General features: G+C 44.3%; 1 protein-coding gene across 3 annotated transcripts in view; it reads right to left on the minus strand.

The window, feature by feature from the left end:
* The window catches only part of TSPAN14 (tetraspanin 14), a 42,681-nt gene that overhangs the window by 12,316 nt on the left and 11,021 nt on the right, over positions 1-19,344 (minus strand). For 2 of the 3 annotated variants that reach the window (XM_083440593.1, XM_083440595.1), the window contains 2 exons: positions 12,705-12,802; positions 1,680-1,730 (listed from right to left, as the gene is read on the minus strand). In XM_083440593.1, coding sequence (XP_083296719.1) covers positions 1,680-1,730; positions 12,705-12,785 — 132 coding nt within the window. In that variant the 5' untranslated portion in view covers positions 12,786-12,802. Of the gene's footprint in view, positions 1-1,679; positions 1,731-12,704; positions 12,803-17,656; positions 17,771-19,344 lie in introns of those variants that run through there. The other variant, XM_083440594.1, reaches the window with a different exon arrangement.

Raw genomic sequence — 19,344 nt, forward strand, 5'->3', positions numbered from 1 at the left:
AAGGGGGAGCAGGAATCTCTGCTTTTTCATTCAGACACAGAACTTGTGGTTTTCCCTTGCTGAAACTAAATTTTCATATAGACTAAAGCACTGGCAGAGCAAGAGGAGTGCGGGGGAGCGCACCGCCCCCGGCAGCGTGATCCCGGTGGGGTGCCATCGTGGCTGCCCAGCCTGCCCATGCTGGGCAGCACGCCCCTACAAGTGGCACGCTACACCCCCAGGATACACGCCCCGCCCCTACGGGCGGTGCACCACACCCCCGCCTGCTCTCTACCCCCCCCCCCCGGTGCCAGAGCATGAAGCTCCGCCACTGGACTAAAACAGTGGTGCTTAAAGGGTGCAGCAGGCAAGGATGGCAAGTGTGGCAGGAAAATTCAAGGACAAGCAAAGAAACATAACAATGTACTATAGGACAGTGTAGAATCCAAATAATTTTTTCTCGGATATACAAGCAGAAACAGTATCCACGCCTCTCTGCAAGAGCATGGGCTACTCTTATACAGTTGTCCACGACATACTGTTGTGAGCAGGGATTTACAACCCTGACAAATATGAAAGAGCAGAAAAGAGAAAGGCTTCTGTGTGTTTGCTTCAAATTAGGCCTAATATAAATGAGATTACCCGGCAAAAGAAAGTTCACACCTCTCAAACATACTTAAGGTGTACATATGTTAGAGGCTCTTTTATAATTAGTGTTGGTGGTTTTTAATGATTCATGTTCTTATGTAGCTGCATTGTTTTATACTTTCTGGACGTCCCATGATCATATTATAAAGTAGTTGTGTTCCATTTTACAAATCAAGCACGGCTAGGAGTTCTTTCTTTTTGCTTCCCAATGAATTTCTTATCAATAAAAAAAAATCGGTGTGACATGAGCAGCTCTTTTTCTGCAAGTGTGGCTCAGAGAGAGAAAAAAAGGTTGAGAACCACTGTCCTAGAAGCTGAAGGTATTCAGCTAGTATTCAGACACAAGATTACGTTTCCAACCTTGCTGCTTAATTTTGCTGTATCAGATTTCCTGGTGTCAAAATCTCTTCTGCAGCACCTCATCGCATAAGAGTGGGGTGGGGTGGAAGAGAAACCGGTGCAGAATTAGGCAAGACATGCCAGCTAACAATAAATTTAGGAAGCTAGGTATCTACCCTCCCAAGCTTTGATTCAAAGCAACACGGGAGATCTGCCCCAGTAACAGCCATATGGCCAAAGTCACCCAAGAGGGAGGCAGGAGATAGATATTACCTCCACCAAAATCAGCAGCCCAGGTTGGGTGTGGAAGTGATGAGATGCCATGGCTTCCCCACTTAAAAGCCTAGCTGACAGCATATTCAGAAGTAAGCCAAAAGGAACTTGCTCCCAGGAATTGTATAGAGGGTTCCAGCCTAAGGCTTCTTCCCTAGAACCAAGCCCCAGGGAACCCTGTTGGACTTTCTGAGTAGATATATGCAGGATTCTGCTGCAAGGCTCTTTGCACAACCCCCCCCCCCAGATAAGTAGCTGATTTTGCAGAACACTCATGAAAATAAGCCTGGAGGCAGAAAAGCGATGCTAGTTGGGATTTCTGTCCTTCAACAGAAAGGGCAACGAGTAAAAGATGAGTGTATGTGCTATGTGAGACCCCTTGCACCTCCTAAATGAGAAGCGGCTCAATTCTCTATAGCAAAGAGTCACATTTTTCTTACCTTTTCGCTCCAGGCCCAAAGACCAGCCCCAAGAAAGGCAACTCCGGCTAGCTAGGGAGGAAAAAACAACATGCTTATTATATGCTGGAAAGCACTGTTTGGTCACACACTCCCAACTAGAAACAATCATTATGAGGTAATATGTACATCACATTCCCCCCCCCCCATGGGATGGAGTAAGGGACAACATCATGAAACACCAGGTACAGGACATCTGCCACACAGGTGCGTTGAAATTTCACCTCGGGTGAGTTTTACAACTGCTGCTGTTTTTCAGGTGTGGAAAGCCTCAAGGCAAGCGTAGAGTCTGGGATATTGCCCAAGGAACCCTAACCACATAATGAGGTCTGAATTGGCTGCGACTATCTGGGGAAGACATGCTGAGGTAGATAGTTGATATAAATCTATGGTACGGCTGAATGTGGCATATGTTTTGCATTGAGTCTCCCCCAAAATAGAAGGTGCCAAAAAAGAGAAAAACAATGAAAATTATCAGAGGGGCTACAGCACCTTCATTCCTGACCAGTGTTGATGTTAGCAGTCTCCCTCTTTTCAAAATGAGTCGTGGAAAAATGAGGAAGCCAGGCAGAGCCAAAATTACCACGTAATGAGATTATGCGGGGGAAACTGTGGCTTTAAAAACTACCACCACCAAACAAACTCAAAATCCATGTGGAAAGAGGGCTCTGTATGTCAGCTGACAACACAGAAGAGGCTGTAAGCCTGAACAGGAAGACCCCCAAAGAGGAGGGAATTAGCATAATCTGAGCCCAGTTTCCCCCCTACACATATATGATACGCTGAATCTCCAGAGGCACAAAGATGGAATTGTGCTAACTGCCCTGGCCCCACTTTTCAGTCTAGAGAGGGTAGGGGGGAAATAAATCACCCATCTGTAGTGATATTAAAACCGCAACACACAAGAGAGCGCTCTCTGAAACAGATATGCCGAACCGGTCAACAGCCTAAACAGGAGCATTTCTACAGAGTAGATGAAGCTGAGAAGGTGATGAAACAGGAAGGAAGTCATGAGTGAGCGAGAGGCAACTGTTATCTTTGTAATGAATTTCCGAACTCGTTTACACAGTGTGCTAGGTCTGATCAGTTTTGCTTCCCCTCCGGCAAAAGCAGCTATAGATTTCAGCTATAGATTTCATCGCAATTTCCGCCACACAAGTATGTGTTTTACCCCCCCTGCCCCCAAGCAAAGGTTGTTTATTTTTGAGCTCCCAACAAGCAAACCAGCTGGGTGCCAGTTCAGCTTATTTACTGCCGCACAGCATGAGGCCAAAGTGAGAGCCATTCAAACGTTTTTTCAGAGGAAAAAATGCTCTCGTGATCTCAAAAGCTCGAGGTGGAAAACAGGGTGCAATATTCCAGTGCAACTGAAGTCTCATTGTGGAACTGTAATGTTATGACTGGGCCCCAAGACTGGGCCATAAGAAAACAAGGCTGTCAATGGCTACTAGTCAGGAGAGTTAAAAGCTACCTCCAGGGTCACAGACTGCATGTCTCTGAATACCAGCCTCTGGGGAATAACAGGAGGAGAGTGCTATTGTCTTCATGTCCTGCTTGTGGTCTTCCCATTAATAGACAATCTGGTGGGAAACAGGATGCCAGAATAGATGGGCCTTTGGTCTGATCCTGCAGAGCTCTTCTTTCATTCTGAAGTACAGTGCTTGGGTTACGCTACCTTCAGGTAACGTAACTTTCGGGTTGTGAATGCAGCAAACCCAGAAGTGTATACTTCTGGGTTTCGCCCAACGCACATGCACAGAAGCAGCACCTCTTGTTGCAGACTTTTCGGATTGCAGACGGACCCCCTGAACGAATTAAGTTCATATATGGAGGGTCCACTGTAACATTATTCAGGTCACAGAAGATACTTGAAACTGTCCCACAAACTCCAGAGGGTGCAGAATGCTGCAGCGAGGCTCCTCACGGGGTCCCTGCCATGGGAGCATATTCACCCAGTGCTTTACCAGTTGCACTGGCTCCTGGTGGAGTATAGGGTCAGGTTCAAGGTGCTGGTCTTGACCTTTAAAGCGCTTTGTGGCTTAGGGCCCTCGTATCTACGGGACCACCCCTCCTGGTATGCCCCGCAGAGGACCTTAAGGTCCATGAATAACCATAGTTTAGAGGTCCCGGGCCCTAAGGAAGTCAGACTATCCCACACCAGGGCTAGGGTCTTTCCAGTGATGGCTCCTACCTGGTGGAATGCTCTGTCCAATGAGACTAGGGCCCTTCAGGATTGAACCTCCTTCCATTGGGCCTGTAAGACAGAGCTATTCCACCTGGCCTTTAATTTGAATTCAGCCTGATCTTTTATTTCCCCTCTCTTCCCTCCCCTTTTATGAAGATCACTTGCTCTGAGACCCCACAACTAATTCTCCCCTGGCCTCCTTGCTGGCCCAAGTAGGACCAATTCAGCCAGCTAGCCCTGGGGATTATCTAATGCTTATTTCCGCTAAATTGATTTTTGAATTTTATTGTTATTCATGTTTTTATACTGTATTTTATGCTGCTTTTATAATTAAGTGTTTTAAATTTGTTGTTAGCTGCCCTGAACCCGGTTTTTGAACCGGGAAGGATAGGCTATAAATAAATTATTATTATTTATTATTTATCATCATTATTATTATTAATTATTATTATTATTATTACCGCCCCTCTAAAGAAAGCCATGCATGAATGCATGGAGCTCACCCATTAGAGCAGTGGTTCTCAAAGGTTGTGGCGCACCATACTGGTGTGGCAGGAGCGGATGGCAAGGGTGGTGGGAAGATTCAAGGGCAACTGAGCATTTGAACATTTCACTGTCGTATTATACAGTATAATACAGGTGTACCACGGGTGGCGCTGTGGGTAAAACCTCAGTGCCTAGGACTTGCCGATCATATGGTCGGCGGTCCGAATCCCCGCGGCGGGGTGAGCTCCCATCTTTCGGTCCCAGCTCCTGCCCACCTAGCAGTTCGAAAGCACTCTTAAGTGCAAGTAGATAAATAGGTACCGCTTTATAGTGGGAAGGTAAATGGCGTTTCCGTGTGCTGCGCTGGTGCTGGCTCGCCAGCTGCAGCTTCGTCATGCTTCGGACGGCGCCAGCTCACGGCCTCTAGAGCGAGATGAGCATGCAACCCTAGAGTCGGACACGACTGGCACGTACGGGCAGGGGTACCTTTACCTTTTATACTATAGTAACAAGTCCATTTTTTTTGTTTGCTGAATATGGATAGATACCTTTTCAAAATTAGATACTGAGGACAATCCCACCACATAAATGAGATTACCCAGCCAAAGCAAGCTCACGCCTCTCATTGGGCTTGTATACATATGTAAGGTACTGTTATAAGAATTTTTAGGTCATATATATATATATATATATATATATATATATAGTTCATAGATGTACCAAGCAAACACATATATAAATATATAAACCACATGTCCAATAAATATATAAACCACATGTCCAAAACCCACAGGAAGAGTCTTAAAGCCATTTTGACTCTTTCAGTTACCTCAAATATTTCTCCACAAGGTCAAAGGAAATGCAGAAACCTCCCCATTGTCTCTGTCCACAAACCCTGCCTTAAGGGCACATTTAAGGTGTGAATAGGGTGAGCTTGTGACCTGGCTCAGGAATTAAGTATTATCATTACAAAAGAATGGCCAGGCTCCCCAGATATTCCAGTCAAGTGACCATTAGCAGGTAACCCGGCAGACAAGGTAAAAACAAGGCACTCAGATTTCTGTTGTAGACTACCTTTTCTGTGATGTAGGTATGATGTTATCTGTGGGGTGGTCTTGTGCTACATCCCTTCTTTGATGTATGTATGATGTATTGGGGGGGTGGTCTTGAACTACAGGGTGGCAATTTCAAAAGTCTATATAAGGGCTTGCACACCATTGTTCTGGGTTCCTCCTCCCTCCTGCGTGGCGAGGGAGGGGGTGAGCACCCTGTTGCAAGTTAATAAAGCTTACTAGCTGCTTTGCTTCTAAATATTCTCTGATTGGTCTCTTATTTTCTCCTACCAATAGAGAACCTACAAAAGGAATCTATATGGGCTCTTGGATACCCCAAAAGGGAAAAGAGGCAGGTTTTTTTTACTTCTAACAGTACATATATAAGAGGCTAGTTTATAATTCTTTTTTGGGAACTATTCACATTCCTATGTAGCTGCATTGTTTTATACTTTCTGGGTGTCTCGTGATCATAATATAAAGTAGTTGTGTTCCATTTTATAAATCAAGCACGGTGAGGAGATTTGTTTGTTTGTTTTCCCCCAATGTATTTCTTATTAATTAAAAAAAATGGTGTGACGTGAGCAGATTTTTATTCTGAAAGTGTGGCCTGGAGGAAAAAAAGACAAAACTACTGCATTAGAACTACGAGTCATGGAAACATTGTCCTCTCTGCCGCCATAAACCATCACCACATTGATGCATGGAGACTTAACCTCGTCCCAGTACACTTCGCAAGACCCCAAGGCCAGAAAAAGGGTGAAAAATAGTTATGGAACTGATGCGGGTACTTTTTATTATGAAAAAATATTTCTCATGGGCAGAAGCACAACAGTCATCTCCATTTACACAGCAGAACGTGCATCTACGATCTAGCTTTAAAAGCACCTGTAAAAACAGAGGGAAGCTTACCAAGATTTAGACAGCTGTTTCAACTTCCGCTCTCTATGGGAATACAGACCCGCTGCTGGATTTTAAAACTGACCCTGGGAGCCAAGATGAGCCCTGACAAACAAGCAGAGAGAATTCTCAGGGATTCCTGTTGCAGCTTCTGAATTCTGAATTCTCTCTGCACCCTCCACCTTCTTAGAACATCACCCGGGGTTGGTTCCACGTTCATGTTGGAATCCAATGGCTTGGTGCTGCCAAGGAGGAAGCCCAAACAGCTACCCAAAACTTCTAAAAGCTGATTGTTTTTCTATAATTTTGTGGCAAACTTCTAACACTGCTGGCCCTCGCTGATACGGATCCTGCGCCAAGCACAATATGCACACCCAAAACACACACCAAAAAAAAAAGGAGTGCAACCCCCAGACCCCACCACTGCAGCATCTTCAGATCTCCTCTGTCCACAGATAACCAACAGGCATTTTGTGAGAGTACAGCTGATCACCAATCCCTTCGACCTCCCAAGCCTGACAAAGAGCATATGCAAGCCTCTGTATCCAATCTAGTTACATTTTCCTGGGGTATTCTGTCAGTTCTCTTTAGATTAAACCAGCCAACTATCCTGTGGGGCGTGTCATTATAGGGGTTAAACCATGGGTAGGCAAACTAGGGCCTGGGGGCCGGATCCGGCCCAATCGCTTTCTAAATCTGGCCTGCGGATGGTCTGGGAATCAGCGTGTTTTTCCATGAGTTTTTCCATCCTTTTATTTAAAATGCATCTCTGGGTTATTTGTGGAGCCTGCCTGGTGTTTTTACATGAGTAGAATGTGTGATTATAGATAGTAGTAGAATATAGTCCGGGGCCCCACAAGGTCTTAGGGACAGTGGTCTGGCCCCCTGCTGAAAAAGTTTGCTGAGCCCTGGACTCAATTTTTTTGCAATTTCTTCAATGAGGGGGTCTTTAATTTTGGCATGTGAGTGATTCAAATCTGCTATTACTTTTGTGACTGGACAACATTTAGCTTGCTAAGTCTGTTTTTAATGAAGAAGCACATAAACTGCTTTCAGGGAATTTTTATTTTTACCTTCTGAAAATGTCAGGTAATGCTAAATAAAATTAGTAATACTATAAAATATAAACACAAGTACTTGAAAATCATTTCTTCTACACAATTTTACAAACATTTTACTTCCCAAGCAATACTAAATTATATTGATTTAACCCAAATATATCTTCAATTCCCAAGTTATGTTACAACCCTTTTTAGTGCTCCTCATTTTGGGAGTCTGAAAGCTGGAAAATTCAACATGCCCTACGTAACACCTCAAAAAACCACATGCATTGTGACATGAACTTTTTAAAGCAAAAGTTAATTTCCTAGCCTGCTTTAGGATTTCTTATTTTCCTTTCCAGATCTTTGATTATTATTATCATTTTTTTACAAAGGACAATTGACACAACTGTGTCCTAAACCTTTCTGAAAGCCAGAACTATCCATGGTCTCTGCGGACAATGCTACCTTGCTTTATCGCAACCTAAAAACCAGAAGCACAGCAGGAAATGGCTGACAAGTGTGGTATCTTTGATAAGGATGAAAGGGAAAAAGGAAAAGTAAACACAAAACACATCTGTTTGCATTAAGCCAGGAGACCCCATCTCCTGGTGAATGCATGCATTAGAACTTCACAAAGGCTGATGAGTAAGTAGCAAAGGAAGGTGAGGGGAACTCACACAGAGAGGAAACTCTTTTAACTCACACAAACAGCTCAGCTCACAGATTTTCAAATCTGATATAAAAAGACTAGCCAGAGGGCTGAGCTTTCAGTGCGGGTGGGTGTGCAATTCACAGAAGCTTTTTGTTCTCATTCTTATTTCTCAAACAGTAGTGGCTAACTCCCAGACCAGGGGCCTGATCCAGCCCATCAAGCCATTCTTCTGCCCCCCTCTCCCTCTGTAAATCTTCTCCAATTTTGATGGTGGCAGAAAAAGGGGTGGGGGACCATAGACACAGAGCTGGGCAGTGAGGGAAGTTTGTGTATACACACATGTATGGGTGTGTGTGTGAGAGAGAGACTGTGGGTGGCGACACTCTAGCATATACACCCCAGGGTGTATACAGTCCTCAGGTTAATAATAACAATAATCAGTGCTTTTTTCTGGAGGGACGCAGGAGTACGCATTCTCCTAAACATTTTGTGAATCTTTGTACTTTTATCTATTTATTGTATTTATTTTTCCTGATTTGAACTATAAAATGGTGATTTTCTTGAGTCAAAATGAGAATACCCCTAAACTTTTTTTTTAAAAAAAGCACTGATGATGATGACGACTTGCCACTCCTGTTATATAGGCTGGTTTACACATTCATGCACTCCCTAAAATTTCTCTTCTCTTAATGACTGGAAGCTAATTTCCTAAACAGGTTCTGCTGAAAATCATTTACATCCTTAAACATGGCAAAAGTAGTTTTTTCGCAAATAGGTTTAATCTTAAACAATCGAAAACGCAGTAAAAAAAAGAGTTCACTTGTAATAGTTCCAGTGGTTCAGTGCTCATTTCTTCTCTTTCCAAAATAGATTTTTATCTTGAACAATTGAAAACGCAATACAGTGGTGCCTCGCAAGACGAAATTAATTCGTTCTGCGAGTTTTTTCGTCTTGTGAATTTTTCGTCTTGCGAAGCACGGTTTCCCATAGGAAATGCATTGATGGTTTCCCATAGGAATGCATTGACGGTTTTAAGAAAAAGGCGCAAGACGTTTTCGTCTTGTGAATCAAGCCCATAGGGAAATTCGTCTTGTGAAGCAACTCAAAAAACAAAAAGCTCTTTCGTCTTGCGAGTTTTTCGTCTTGCGAGTTTTTCGTCTTGCGAGTTTTTCGTCTTGCGAGGTACCACTGTAAGTACTTGTGATATACCCGTAGTTCAGTGCTCAGATGTTGTTTCGGAAATCAGACGTTTCATTGCTAAAAAGCTTAGTCATCAAGCTTTGAAGTAAACAATATACAAGAGAAGACAAGCGGCAAAAGGAGCACCCCTTACAATATTTCCTTAAAGCTTGCTGCTTTCCCCCTACAGCAAAGACAACCCCTGTAACCCATCAACTTTCCCTCTAGCTCAGGGTCCTCAAACTAAGGACCGTGGGCCGGATAAGGCCCGAGAGACTCGTCTATCTGGCCCGCAGCGACCCCTGCCGCCCGCTCTTACCGGCGCTGCGCGGCTGCCCACTTCTGGGTTGGAGGAGCACCGGAAATAGCTTGTGCGCATGTGCGTTATTTCCGGTGCACATCTGGTTCATAGGAGGCCCTTGCACATGCGCACAAGCTATTTCCGGTGCTCCTCCGACCCAGAAGTGCAGCGGAAATATGGTGTGCACACGCATATGGGCATGTGCTCCTCCGCCCTCTGGCCCACCGCGCGATCGGCGCTGGAGACACCGGCCCGAGGTGCGGTAGGTTTGCTAACCCCCATCTTCAGCTTGCAAGAGTTGACCTGACAGATCAAACTAAGTTCCACCTGGTCCAGCATTCTCTTCCCAACTGCAGCCAGAAAGTGCCTGAAGAAGCTCACAAGCAGCTCACAAAGGCAACAGCCATTAGCTAGTACTCAAAAGATACAAAGCAGGGGTAACCGGCTGGTTGTCCGCCCTGCCCCTGATGTTTAGCTGGCTGGTGCTGATGATGGGAGTTGGACTCCAACAACCTCTGGACAGCATCACATTGGCTACCCCCCCCCAAAAAAAAAAACTGTTTCTGAAAGGGGAGGTTCCATTTTGATATCTCAACTAGCCATCAACAGACCTATGCTCCAGGAATTTGTCTGATGTTTTGAAAAGCCATAATTCCGCATTATGGACTCAATTGCTTCCTCTAGGCTGTCCTGAAGGAGCTGCCAATTTACTACATCAGATAGCATTACAAAGGAGGGAGCAGAACTTATCCAACGCTGTCACGCTGTCAAGAGAATCTTGCAGCCTCACCTACTTCTCCTACCACAAGGATTTCCCTTTTAGGGAGGGGTCCCATTCAGAGTTTTAACTACAGTCAGCCTTATATGGGGACAGGCACTTTCACTTACTATCTTTGTGCCAAACCAACTGTGTCACAACCCATGTTCAAAGAATCCTAGAGTTGGGAGAGTTCTTGAGGATTATCTAGTCCAACTCCCTGCAATGCAAGAATATGCAGCTTTCCCATATGGGGATCAAACTTGAAATACCTTGGCATTATCAACACCATGTTCTAACCAACGGAGCTATCCTGGCTGTTAGAAGGCTTAGAAACTGTGGCATCAGCGAACTATAAATCGTAAGTTACAGCACTGGTTTGGACAATACCCCAGAGGTTTGAAGTTTTTAATGTGTTTTTAATATTTTGTTGGAAGTTGCCCAGAGTGGCTGGAGAAACCCAGCCAGATGAGTGGGGTATAATTAATTAATTTATTACTACTACTACTACTATCCAAATGTCCCTATGTTGGTTTGCCAGCCTCACCTCCACCATCCAGGCAAAACAATATATCCCAGTGTGGCCTACATACATGGAACTATACCATGGAGGCCAACATTATGGGGCTAATTCCCCATATAAAAATCTTGGAATCAAACATGTGATTTTGGCTACATATAGGGGTTGTACAGGCATATAGATACAACTGCATGGATGGTGGAGGCAGCATCAGGCTTCATTTAAAGAGCAGGATTGGGCCCTTGAAGTATCACATGAACAGGTGCATTGTTCACTCTGAAACTGAAAGAGGGCCGGGTGGGGGAGAAAACTGCATCTTTCCCCCCAAATTGGAATCTCCACCCCAACCCCCCTCCTCCAACCCACCTCGCCCCAAATCCCTCAAACAGAAGAAAAACTCTCCTCTCGGCAGTGGACTTTCCCCACATTTATATTACATGCACATACTTGCAGAGGCTTAAACAGCCTTTGTTCGGAAGATTTGTTGCAGTGTTACTTATTTCTGTTGGTAAACAAAAGGTAGTTACTAGGAAGCTGGGCTTCCGGATTCCATTATTCTACGGTTAAAGGGCAACAAAAAAGATATCCTTTCATGGATCAAAGAACTGGTTACAATGCCATAAATAGTTGAACTGTTATGGGAATCAAGTTAATGTCCACAGGACCAAGTCTTGCTGTGCTCAGAAAATGAAATGGTAAAGAAAAAAACAGAATACGTTCACAAAGTAGTACTTGGCTGGGCTTTGCTCAAAGTGATATTTGCAGAGAGTAGAAAGCTGGACTTCTTAAGTCAGAGCTGCGCAGCTTGTGACCGGCCATTAGTTGATAAAATTCCCTGGCTTTGCTGCCTGCTTGGGACTGCAAAATCAGAGAGGTTTTCAAGATCGTGGCGAGCCCCATACATGGCTAAAAACTGTATTGCTGCTGCTTTTAGAGTTAACCACTTTCATTGGGGAGCAATTCATAAGTGAAATGAAATAAAAAATTAAATCAAATCCCTTTGGTGGTGGAGGGAGAAAAAGAAGACCATGTCACTCCAAAAGGTAAGTTTGGAGGCCAATTTAACCACATCATGCCCTCTAGGAAGACAGTGGTTATGTTGTTGTGGTAGAATCACCTTAACTGCACTGAGAAGCTTTCAAACAACATTTCCTTGTGCCCAGAGGCTGGATAGGAGCTTCCAGCCCTCATTTCTTTAGGATCAACATGCCAGAATCTGTCTAGGGAATGTGTTAGTAGCTGGTCAACGTCTACCAAGTATGTTAGAAGCTCCCAACCAAACTCTGTTAGGGTTCAAGCTTCAAGGGAACAGAAATATATCAGTGCAGACAAGATGATGTTCCTGGCAGACAGCAAGATGTCATAACAAACGAAGGTTTACGGGGTGACCTTTTTCGAAGGAGGAACCAAGAAACTGAAAGATTCCAAGTTACCCACATTTATACATTGTTAAGAGAGGCACTGTTCAAATGGCATCACAGTGCTGCTCTATACAGCATGTGTGAGCAAGAGGGGGTCTCTCTTTCTGGTTACTCCAGGTTGCTATTTTGCTGCTGTTTTGTCTCTTCCCCTGTGTTTTGAAAACAACAGCTCAATATAAAAACCAAGCATGTGAAATGTTTCCAAATCTGGAGATTAAATGGTGGGGAAAACCTCGTTTGGATTTGTAAGACTTCAACAAAGTTGCAACACCAGCTATCAGGTTCTAAAAATCCAAAATACTAAGGCTTGAAGGGAGAAGACAGCTGAAGTCACCCATATGCTATTTCTCAGTTTGTCATACCTTGCTCCATCCCATGGTCAATGCATTTGATGTCAACATAAAATCTATCCAATCTGAGGTACACAGCACCTGAGCATTCAAAACATGGCAGATTTGGCAAGATGACCCTTCTCTACAAAAATAGAAAAGAAAGAAGACTGGATACTTACCCAGAAGATTATGTTGTAGCTGAAAAGCAGGTATTTGTACCAACAGCTGACTTCAGCAGAAGAATACCGGTAATAGTGCATCTTTTATAGAGCTGTGACTACGTAGAACCAGAAAAAAAGAAAAGAAAGATCAGTAAGAAGGAGAAATGCAGTGGCATTCAACATACCCAAGCCACGCCAATAGTCCATAATCATTGGTTAAGTAGCAATGGCCTTGACTCTGTCTCAAATAACACGGCATAACTTACTTTCTTCACTAAACTCAAAACTGTAGCTTCCAGGCTGTAAAAATAGTCAAGGAAAAGACTTTCAACTCTCTTCAAAGTTTGTAGATTAGTCAGCCAATTGCCTCATAGTACTTTCATCATGTAAAAAGACAAACGGCTAGCACAGCCTCTCCAACCCACTCCAGACTCAGATTTGTTTACACTACTGCAACTGTAACGCTGAACAGATCAGCAGTGAGAGCCTCAAAACCAGAGACAGAAGTCTTCCTTTCCTCTGCCCTGAATGAGGTAGGCAGAGTTGACACTTTCAGCAACAGCAGAAAAGGATAATGGCAAAAGACAAGAGGAATAGTATTAAGACAGTGCGAAAATGTGTTCCGATATTCTCTGCTCATTACAGATTCTCTGATCATCAGCACAAAACTAATCATTTGAACAGCCCGGAATTGATCAACATCCTCGGTGTGGAACCTGGTATTCTACCACCATTTTAAAAGTTACCACCAAAAGGTGGAATATGTGGTTCCTCCGCTCCTGCATTTTATCCTCACAGCAAGGTAGGTTGGGCAAAGAAATGAATTGTCCCTTCACCCAGTGAGCTTTTCATCTCAGTGGGACTTCAACCCTATATCTCCCTAGTCCTTGTCCGACTCTCTGAAACCATCACACTAGCTCTCACCTTAAAAAATTCAGGCTTTATGTGTTTTCTTTCTATCAGATCCACATCAATTAATTCCTCCCATTCCTTCTAGAATCCATCTTCCATTCAGAGGACACACCACACAGCCCCTTTCTACTTATCCATCAGGTGCTACCAAGTTTCCCTGCTGCCCCATTCACATTGTCAGCAACCGTTCCGCCAACAAAGGTTTCTGCAATAAATTCAAACAACTGCAATTTCTCCCGCTATTGTGTTCTTTTCCGGTTTCTTGTGTCCAGTAATGGACACTGGAGGAGCATAAACAAAGTTTTCTCCATCAGCCTAGTTTAAATGTAAATGGAATGAATCCTAGCTCATTAGGTGACCGAGAACTTCTGCACCGGGGTTAATAAACAGAAATTATCCCCTGCCCTTAGTTTCTCAACTGCTGAAGCAACAAAAGCCAGGCCAAAATCAGAACAAACCTTCTACATATTCTAGAAATGCCATTGGCTGCCAAATGGAAACAACGCTCAAGTGATGGATTGCTATGTTCTCTGAAGGCATCTGTGCTATCAGCCACTTGCCTCAAATGTCCGATTTTGTTAATTAAGGTTTCAGGTAGGTTTTATACAATTGCTTCTACAAAGCTGGGGGTTTTTTTCAGCCTGTTGTGAGCCATATTAATCCAGGCAGTAGAGCTTCCCATCAGAGTTCACATGGGTTCATTGAACCCCTGCCCACAAAAAGAAGAAAACTTCTACCACAACCACCCCAGCCTTCTTCATTTTGTGTACAGTGATGCCTCGGGTTACAAACACCTTGGGCTACAAACACTTCGGGTTACAGACTCCACCAACCCAGAAGTAGTACCTCAGGTTAAGAACTTTACCTCAGGATGAGAACAGAAATCATGGGCTGGCGTGGCAGCAGGAGGCCCCATTAGCTAAAGTGGTACCTCAGGTTAAAACGGTTTCAGGTTAAGAACGGACCTCCAGAACGAATTACGGAAAGTTCATAACTAGAGGTACCACTTTATCTGTAAAAGTCATACATGCAGCAATGTTCTGTTTCCAAACCAAGTGGAAATTGATTTCCAGAAAGGGAGTAGGCCATTTTTGTGCTGGATAGAAATTGACACATGATCAGAGAGCACAGAGGACAACAGAGCTGTGGTTCATGGAGACAGGAATAGTTCCCTGTAGCCCTTCATTCTCCCTTCTGTCTCACAGAAGGGCAATGAAACATCTGACCTTATCTGCTGAGGGCACATTTGCTTGGCTACTGCAAGGCAGTCGTGTTCCTTCCCATTCTGAAACTCCCTGACCCCTGCAGTACTTTTACTCTTCCACTTTCCTCCTCCACCATCTCTAAATGAGTCCTTAGAAACTCAGATATATTAGCTAGGTGCCAAATGGCTCCTTAAACCAAAGTTGCAGTCGCCAAAACAGAATGTCTAGTTGTCATTTGGGAGTGAAAGGGCTCCAAAGTCTTATTTTTCAAATGATGGACTGTGATTGATTATCAGTTAAACATCTGGCTAGTTTAGATGACAACCTTGAGCTAGGTTCAGAATTTTGAACACTTAAAGAAGAAAGGTTACTTGATCCAAGGACAGTCCACATAGAAAATGGCCTATTCGTATCTCTTTTTCTTAATGGTGACATGGACCATTTATAACATAGGGATATTCTTCAGAATTGTGAGCAGGGAAGTCGGGGTGCAGTAAGTGAAGACAAGCTACAACAATGAACTATAACACTGTTCACCGTTCCTGCTCAGGTAGCACAGAAAAAGCATTTTGGTTCCTGAAATTCATTCCATTTGCACAGATAAAATACAAACCGACAGAATTCTATAGGATGTGGTAATATTGTGTGAAAACAGTCCACATCCAATGATGCCCTGGCACGCACCTCCAGATGGTGGAGATGTCAGGCGCCAGCCTGGCACCAAGGCATCTTTACTTGGTCGCAAGTGGTCGAAAGCCAGGTGCAAAATGCGCCTGGCATCTGGCTAATTTCAAACACGGAGTCCTTGCCACCTATTGCCTATGACCCCCCATTTAGCCCTCAGATTCTACTCTTAGGAAATTGGAAAGCATACATATCAGACTGGATGATAAATCTCTCAGATCTCAGTTGAACAGATGTCAATTGTGGTTACTTAGTTGTGAAGGATTTGCTGTACAGTGGTACCTCGGGTTACATACACTTCAGGTTACATACGCTTCAGGTTACAGACTCTGCTAACCCAGAAACAGTACCTTGGGTTAAGAACTTTGCTTCAGGATGAGAACAGAAACTGTGCTCGGGCGGCGCGGCAGCAGCAGGAGGCCCCATTAGCTAAAGTGGTGCTTCAGGTTAAGAACAGTTTCATGCTAAGAACGGACCTCCGGAACAAATTAAGTACTTAACTTGAGGTACCACTGTATTCATATTTTAAAAGCAGAACCCTTAAGCAATACTGCCTTTCATACTGTTTGGCACCTGCCAAAACTCTCCCTTCCACACAACTATCTATGGCACAAGAGTCCTTCTGGACTGGTCAGCCATAGACTCAATATCTAGCCTCGGACAAATCCTTTTCTTTCCGTCTTAATTCCCATCCTATAGAAGGGAGTTCAAAAGTTACGGAGTAAAAGCAGTGAAGGATTCTTCTAGCAGATTAGCTATCTGGCCATGAAGATGCCACTTTTTCACAATCTCTAAGGTAGGAGATGTGTTGGCAGACCTTTGGAAGGTAAGATGTGGGTGTGTGCAAGGAGGAAAAAGAATTGGAGAAGGTGGGACAAGAACTAGATCTGAGGAACATCACATTATAATGTTCAGCTGCTAGGGCTTTACAGGGACATAATTTATGTCCGTCCGTCCGTCGTTCCCCCCCCAATTTTTTTTTAAATTTTTTTTTTTGTATCTTGAACGGTTTAATGGATTTATTCTGAAGAACAAAAAATGCACACTTCAGCAAAATTGCAGAAAATGTGACGCATGACTTGTCTGCTGTACCCGAAACGTACACTATGTTTACCAAACCCGTATTTCAAACAGGACCTATGTCATGTTCCAACATTCTCCACCCAGCACCCAACCCACAAAGGCAGAAAAGGAAGCTAACATTAAAAACAGGGAAACTCTGGGCAAGCTGCATGTCAGCCAAAACAATAACAACAATAATTATGGGCTCTAAATCCTGCTTTTAAAAGAATCCAAATCTGTACCCTATGTAGGCTTGTGTAAAATGTAAAGTGCAACTCTTCTTGCCCCAAGGCAGTTCCTTTTTCCGAGAGATTTGCAGGACACAGTTGAAGAATACGGTCTTCCTGTAACTCGGACACTCCAGTGCCTCCCCTACTGAGGAACTGCTTTACAAAAGCACAACGTCAGAAGGAATCAGATGCCAAGTGTGGAAAGAGTACTCCAAGGCAGGGGTTGCCAACCTTTTTTGGACCAGTGGGCCCAATTTTAATATTTAGGGAGTGTCGGAAGCGTCAGTCCCAAGATGGCTGAGTTCAGAGTATGTGGCATAACCAAAATGGCTGCCATGGGGAGAGTGGCATAACACAACATTAGAGAGACAACCACCCCCGATGACCTTATGATTACCATGGGAAATCAGTTGGGTCTTGCTGGTCCTAGTTATGGAGATTTCACACAGACACTGGTGCTGTTACTGTCTAGTACAAGGCAGCCGCACCACCCTCGTTTCACAGAATTTGTTTAAATTAGAAGTTAACAGCACATTTTGCCCCATAATGTCTTATTTTCCCCTAGGAGGGCCAGAAACTTACTTTAAAAACGAAACAAAAAACCACAACTGAAATCTCAGAGTCTGGGGCATCTGCCCACTGGCCTTGCTGCAAAGCTTTCATGGATGCTATGAACCCTGCTCCAAAGGATTACTGAGTTAAGATAAGCTTTTCTGGGAGTTGGCGAACCATTAAGGCTCCTTTGCCCCGTTTCAGTGCATTGAAAAGCAAGTGGAGCTGTGATTATTTGAGTATTCTTGTGAGGCCCCAGTATATGGAAGAGGCTGCTTAGTAGGTTATAGCAGCTAACTTCCAGGCCACTCTAGCTTAGCTTTGCCTTGTGTATGCCTGTTAACTTTCTTATTCTACTTGATGTGCCTTCTTCCTACAATCAAACCCTTTCAATAAGCTTTGTCATGCTTGCCTGCTATGGCCTGTTTCCTGACACCTCCCCTAAGGGCTTTTCATATCCTGAACCGACCCAAACTTCCTTGTTGGATCCCAAACAGTTAAAATGCTTACACTAGGGTGAATCTGTATTCCTAACAGGAGGACTTCGGAAATCAGTGTTGTTACTCACCATCCCCCACTCCTGCCTTTCTGAACTAAGAGATATATTTGTTTGCACAAACAATTGCACACATATGTGCTAACTTACGAAGCACTACCTACAACTTTTTGCAAAACAAAAGGAGCTTTGGACATGGCAGATTTGAGGGGAGAAGTGATGGGGTGTGTGTGCTTAAAATCCATTTCCTGGTTGCTGCTTGGGCTCCCCAAATTTTGCTCCCCAAGCTGCTTCCTAACACAACCCAAGAGGCTCCAGACACATGTTTGGGAGAGTACAAGAGTTTAGATCCTGGAAGGAGGAGAAATAGTTGGAGGGGTGGGGCACCATTTGAAGTTGAAAACTAAGCTTGCCAGGAAATGCTTAAGCAACCCCTCTAAACCACTTCTCTGTTCACATTCACCCCTTTTCAAAAGCAGCTTGACTCACAGGGGTCAGCAAACTTTTTCAGCAGGGGGCTGGTCCACTGTCCCTCAGACCTTGTGGGGGGCCGGACTATTCTGGGGGGCGGGGAATGAGTGAATTTCTATGCCCCACAAATAACCCAGAGATGCATTTTAAATAAAAGCACACATTCTACTCATGTAAAAACACGCTGATTCCCAGACCGTCTGTGGGTCGGATTTAGAAGGCGATTGGGCCACATCCGGCCCCCAGGCCTTAGTTTGCCTACCCATGAGCTAGGTAAAGGTAAAGGTAAAGGTACCCCTGCCCGTATGGGCCAGTCTTGACAGACTCTAGGGTTGTGCGCCCATCTCACTCAAGAGGCCGGGGGCCAGCGCTGTCCGGAGACACTTCCGGGTCACGTGGCTAGCGTGACGAAGCTGCACTGGCGAGCCAGAGCCGCACACGGAAACGCCGTTTACCTTCCCGCTAGTAAGCGGTCCCTATTTATCTACTTGCACCTGGGGGTGCTTTCGAACTGCTAGGTTGGCAGGCGCTGGGACGGAGCAATGGGAGCGCACCCCGCCGTGGGGATTCGAACCGCCGACCATGCGATCGGCAAGTCCTAGGCGCTGAGGTTTTACCCACAGCGCCAACCGTGTCCCTACCCATGAGCTAGAGTTTACCAAAAAAAGAGAAGAGAAATAAGTTGTTGGAAATGTGTTCTAAGCATTTTGGCTAGGGGCTGGGGAGTGGTTGTAGTGTATTCATTTAGGCAGGAAAAGAGCAAATCTTCCCGATTGTCAGGACATTAACATCTCACTTTTTTAAAAAAACCACCATCACCATTTGGCAGGGTAATGTGGGTAGAACAACTTACCATGTGGTGGAATGCACACTGTAGTTTGGCAATTTGGTAAAAAAGAAAAAATGGGGGGGATCTGTAATCACCCTCCAACCTTTAGCTTGTTTGTGTCGTGCTTCCCCAGCTACATTCCAGATTTCCAGAAACCAACAGACTATTCAGCGTCCTTTCGAATAAAGACTTACTTTGCATGCACATAACTCATTAT

Source organism: Podarcis tiliguerta (assembly GCF_965153285.1).
Source record: "Podarcis tiliguerta genome assembly, chromosome: 5".
NCBI classification, from domain to species: Eukaryota; Metazoa; Chordata; class Lepidosauria; order Squamata; family Lacertidae; genus Podarcis; species Podarcis tiliguerta.